This window comes from Neomonachus schauinslandi, chromosome 1, assembly GCF_002201575.2.
Source record: "Neomonachus schauinslandi chromosome 1, ASM220157v2, whole genome shotgun sequence".
NCBI classification, from domain to species: domain Eukaryota; kingdom Metazoa; phylum Chordata; class Mammalia; order Carnivora; family Phocidae; genus Neomonachus; species Neomonachus schauinslandi.
In genome coordinates this window covers 72,107,320-72,112,128 of record NC_058403.1, presented here as the reverse complement: position 1 = coordinate 72,112,128, position 4,809 = coordinate 72,107,320, and the positions used below count along the sequence as shown (strand labels likewise).

Below are 4,809 nucleotides of genomic sequence, written 5' to 3'. Positions count from 1 at the left end.
GGGAGGGCCGGGGCAAGGAGCAAACAAGAATGCCCCCACCCCTCCCCCGGGCTGTTGCTAGTGAGGCTTTCGGCCGAGTTAAAACCCCAAGCCCGAAATCAGGGGTGGAGTGGGGGGTTGGAATAATTCCCCACTATCCACCCCGGGGCGTGCGTTCCCCGCCCGGAAGGGCTGACCTTGGCCGGGGAAAGGCGGGGGGGCGGGGGGAGCGGTGGTAAGCGCCGGGGCTCGGCTCCCAGCCCGCCGCCCCCTCGGATTCCTGCCCCGGCGGGGGCCGGAGGAGGGGGCCCCCGGACACACACACACACACACCCCACACGCAGCGCGCGCCAATGAGCCCCGGCCAGGCGCAGGGGGCGGGGTTTTCCCAGGCTCGAGCACAGCAGCTGCTATTTACCTTCTTGGCTTCTCCCGGGGACCAAGAACCAGCCCCCGCGCTCCGCCGCCCGCCGCCGCCCCCCGCCTCCCTGCCCCCGGGGCGCGCGCACACACACTCACACACGCACGCACACACACATCCTCCCGGCCCGGCCGCAGCCGCGGCGGCAATAAAACATCCTGGCACGTGCTCCGGCTCCAGGCGCGCCCTCGCCGGCCGGCTGATGTCAAACTGCAGCTCGGCTGGTGTAGCTCTTAAAGGGCCCGCGCGCGCCGGGTGCCGAAGCTGCCCCGGCCGCCCGCGGGGCGAGAAGGAGGGGAAGAGGCTGCTGCCCGGCCCGCCACCTCAACAGGCCGCAGAACCAAGAGTCTGTGGGTGGAAAGGAAAAGGATGGCGAGCGCGCGCGCGCGTCCCTGAGGCCTTGCCATCAAAGCCCCTCTTGTTCATCTTTCATTTCCTTTCTGCCCAGTTGGAAATTATTCTGATTGTTTCCTGGGGAAGCGCGGGATCCAAGGCCCCAACTCCAGAAGAGGAATAAGGGACGGGCGGGGGGGGAGGGGAATTTAAAAAAAAAAAAAAACCACCTTGCTGTGAAAATTCGCAATATAAGGTGGGAGGCGTTTTGGTTTTTTTTTTTTTTCCTTTTTCTGCATAAAAAAAATTTTTTTTTTTTTTTTTGCGTCCCTTTTCTTCATGATCGATTTTCATTATCCTCCTGAGCGGGAAATCACTTAGATGTTTCGGTAACTCACACCCTTGCACACGTTCTCTTCTTTTATCCCTGTCCTTCTAAATCTTTTTTTTTTAAATATATTTCAAATGAACTTCTTATCAGTGTCAAAGCAGCTCTATTACACATGTGAAAGTAAATAAAGAGCAAAGACCCTGGCCCCAGAAGAACTTAACTAGACTGGGGCAAAGCCTGCAGAAAAATCCTCTCTAAAGCAAAGCCCAGCAGGGAGAGTAGCAAAGGGTTAAAATCCTTTTGATTGACGTTGTAGCCTCCGGTGCCCCGGGCTCAGGCGCGCGCCATTGGCCGCCAGGCCTTGTGCCTGGCGGCCAATGGGGGGGCGCGGTCCACGAGCGGTGCCGCGTGTCTCCTCCTCCCATTGGCTGAAAGTTACTGTGGGAAAGAAAGTTTGGGAAGTTTCACACGAGCCGTTCGCGTGCAGTCCCAGATATATATAGAGGCCGCCAGGGCTTGGGGATCACACAGGATCCGGAGCTGGTGCAGATAACAGTGGAATCCCCCGTCTAACCTCTCTCCTTGGTCCTGGAATAGCGCTACCGGTCACCAAGTAGCCATAAGATATTATAATAAACCCTCAGCACTTGCTCAGTTTTGTGAGAGTATTAAGTGAAAGGGACATAAACAAAACAATTTTTTGTGTGAAGGACTCCAAAAATAAAATTCTCTAGGGATTAAAAAAAAAAAGCAACAGAAAATGCCAGCTGATATAATGGAGAAAAATTCCTCGTCCCCGGTGGCTGCTACCCCAGCCAGTGTCAACACGACACCGGATAAACCAAAGACAGCATCTGAGCACAGAAAGGTAAGGGCAGTACCACTATCTCTATGCAGCCCTAAGAAATTAAGTCGGGGTTGGGGGGCTCCCTTCTCCCTTGAAACCCCGGGGTGAAATGGCAGATCCCATGGGAGCTCAGGGCTCTTTTTTTTTTTTTTTTTTCCTTTACAGTCATCAAAACCTATCATGGAGAAAAGACGAAGAGCAAGAATAAATGAAAGTCTGAGCCAGCTGAAAACACTGATTTTGGATGCTCTTAAGAAAGATGTAAGTGGGTAATGCTGCTTTTTTTTTGTTTTTTAATTAAAATGAAATACCATTTCTCGGGTACTAAACGTGAAACCCCCCTCGCTGGCGGGATGGTCCCCGCCTGCACTGCGTTCTCTGAGGCCGGCGGGCCGGGCCCCTCCAGGGTCTGGGGATGTAGGCGCCGCGGCCGGGGGGGGAGGGACCCCAGACTCCGAGGCCGCTGGCGGGGCTCTCACTTTAGTGCCTTCCCTCCTCTTCTGTGCAGAGCTCGCGGCATTCCAAGCTGGAGAAGGCGGACATTCTGGAAATGACAGTGAAGCACCTCCGGAACCTGCAGCGGGCGCAGATGACGGGTGAGGGCGGCTCGCCGCGTCCCCCTCTACGGGCGTCCCCTTCGCCCCGCGGTGATTTCTTCCAGACTTCCGCCCGTGGTTGTGAGAGGCATTCAGCTACATTTTACTGCCTTGGCTCACTCTTGCGTTCCCACGGTCTGGGGCTTATTTATAGCCACAACTCCCAAGTTGTTACTGTTCCGGAAAGGGAGGGAGAGAGATTGTAGGGGCGAGGGTGGCGGGTGGCTTGGCAGTAGGGGAAGCGGGTGGGGACGAAAAGACTCAGAACCGTGGCGGTTTTGAGCTGCGTGGAGCCTGGGGGTCATCTGGTTTAGCACTTCCCCACTTCCCCCATTAGAGTTGGGGAAATGAGGCCCGGGTGGCGGGGAAGGGGGGGGGAAGGGCACTGCCCAAGGTCACTACGCGCGCGCGGAGGGTGGGGAAGATGTGAGGCTGAATGGGTTAAAATAAAGCCGCGGGGAATGGAGAGGAACCGTCTCGGCTTCGGTTGCCAAGCCAGTGCTGAGAGGTGGACGGTTTTTCTAAACCACCACCCTCCCCCCAACCCCAGCCGGGGACTGTTCCGCGGGCGGGTGGTCAGGGAGGGGCGCCGCGGGGACCTCCCAGGGCGGAGGCGGTGGCCTCGGGGCCAGGGCCATTGGGTGACCGGTCTGTCTCCTTCTGGCCCGCAGCGGCGCTTAGCACAGACCCGAGCGTGCTGGGGAAGTACCGCGCCGGCTTCAGCGAGTGCATGAACGAGGTGACCCGCTTCCTGTCCACGTGCGAGGGCGTTAACACTGAGGTGCGCACCCGGCTGCTCGGCCACCTGGCCAACTGCATGACCCAGATCAACGCCATGACCTACCCCGGGCAGCCGCACCCCGCCTTGCAGGCGCCGCCGCCGCCCCCGCCGGGACCCGGCGGCCCGCAGCACGCGCCGTTCGCGCCGCCACCTCCTCTCGTGCCCATCCCCGGGGGCGCGGCGCCCCCTCCCGGCGGCGCGCCCTGCAAGCTGGGCAGCCCCGCTGGAGAGGCCGCTAAGGTGTTCGGCGGCTTCCAGGTGGTGCCGGCTCCGGACGGCCAGTTTGCCTTCCTCATCCCCAACGGGGCCTTCGCTCACAGCGGCCCCGTCATCCCAGTCTACACCAGCAACAGCGGGACCTCCGTGGGCCCGAACGCAGTGTCGCCTTCCAGCGGCCCCTCGCTCACGGCGGACTCCATGTGGAGGCCGTGGCGGAACTGAGGAGCTCAGGTCACCCCTCCCCCTAAACTCCCAGCCCACCTCTCTTCCCTCGGGACACTCAACAGGAACTTGGACACTGGGAGAGAAGAAGACTTTTGTGATTAATGGTTATTTTGTGTTTTTTTTAATTTCTAAAAAAGTTACTTTTTTGTAGAGAGCTGTATTAAGTGACTGACCATGCACTATATTTGTATATATTTTATATGTTCATATTGGATTGCGCCTTTGTATTATAAAAGTTCAGATGACATTTCGTTTTTTACACGAGATTTCTTTTTTATGTGATGCCAAAGATGTTTGAAAATGCTCTTAAAATATCTTCCTTTTGGGAAGTTTATTTGAGAAAATATAATAAAAAAAAAAGTGAAGGCTTCTATGTCTTAGAACTGATTATTTCAGAATATGTAAAAAGAAAAAGAGGAGGCCCTTGGCAGAATGTGAATTACATGTAATCTGAGCATTCAGTCATTGGTTCTTTTGTTATTAAAAAGAACATTTTTAAAAATCCATCAAAACTTTTACCAACCCTCCATGAACTAAATTTCACTTAATTTGCAAGAACCCATCTAATATGGCTACCCTGATCAATTTGTGGTCAACCTCTCAAAGAATATAAAAATTGTTTTAGTTGCAGTTTGGGTAAATCATTCGGTCCTGGTTCTCCTACTAGCTCCTCCTGAGGAAGGTTGAACTGGACTGAAGTCATGAAGTTAATCAAGTAATGTGTGCCCACCGCACATTAAGGGAGACCCCTGTGGCACTACGTCCCTGGGGTAGCGCACCACCAACCAAAGTAAATGCATCCAGGCAGCCTCCAGCCTTCAAGTTTGGGAGCCTGTTTAATCAGTCAATACTTAGATGCAGTTAGGCATTCCCTTGTACCAGCATCCAAGTTTGCAGATGCCTCTCTGCACCCTCTTCAAGCAAGCTGAGAAGGTCAACAGATTCCTTCTGCCAAGGGACAGCTAGTTAGACTCCCAAGTGGAGCCCAAGTCCAGATGATTAACACCAGACATATGTTTTTGATAAGTTTCTGCGCTTGGCTCTAATAGAGAAAGCATGTGGGGGCCGTGCTGGCAG

General features: G+C 55.1%; 1 protein-coding gene across 1 annotated transcript; it reads left to right on the top strand.

Moving 5' to 3' along the window:
* Nucleotides 1-1,533: 1,533 nt before the first annotated feature.
* HES1 (hes family bHLH transcription factor 1) lies at nt 1,534-4,174 on the top strand. The gene is made up of 4 exons (XM_021692469.1): nt 1,534-1,932; nt 2,077-2,172; nt 2,420-2,507; nt 3,179-4,174. The coding sequence occupies exons 1-4, from the start codon at nt 1,825-1,827 to the stop codon at nt 3,727-3,729; spliced, it is 843 nt and encodes a 280-aa protein (XP_021548144.1). The 5' UTR covers nt 1,534-1,824; the 3' UTR covers nt 3,730-4,174.
* Nucleotides 4,175-4,809: the final 635 nt, after the last annotated feature.

What these genes read in the sequence shown, in the direction of transcription:
- HES1 (XM_021692469.1), top strand. Translation starts at nt 1,825, where the DNA reads ATGCCAGCTGATATAATGGAGAAAAATTCCTCGTCCCCGGTGGCTGCT. An exon ending in CAGCATCTGAGCACAGAAAG is followed by an intron (nt 1,933 to 2,076) that starts GTAAGGGCAGTA and finishes TTTCCTTTACAG; the next exon opens with TCATCAAAACCTATCATGGA. An exon ending in TGGATGCTCTTAAGAAAGAT is followed by an intron (nt 2,173 to 2,419) that starts GTAAGTGGGTAA and finishes TCTTCTGTGCAG; the next exon opens with AGCTCGCGGCATTCCAAGCT.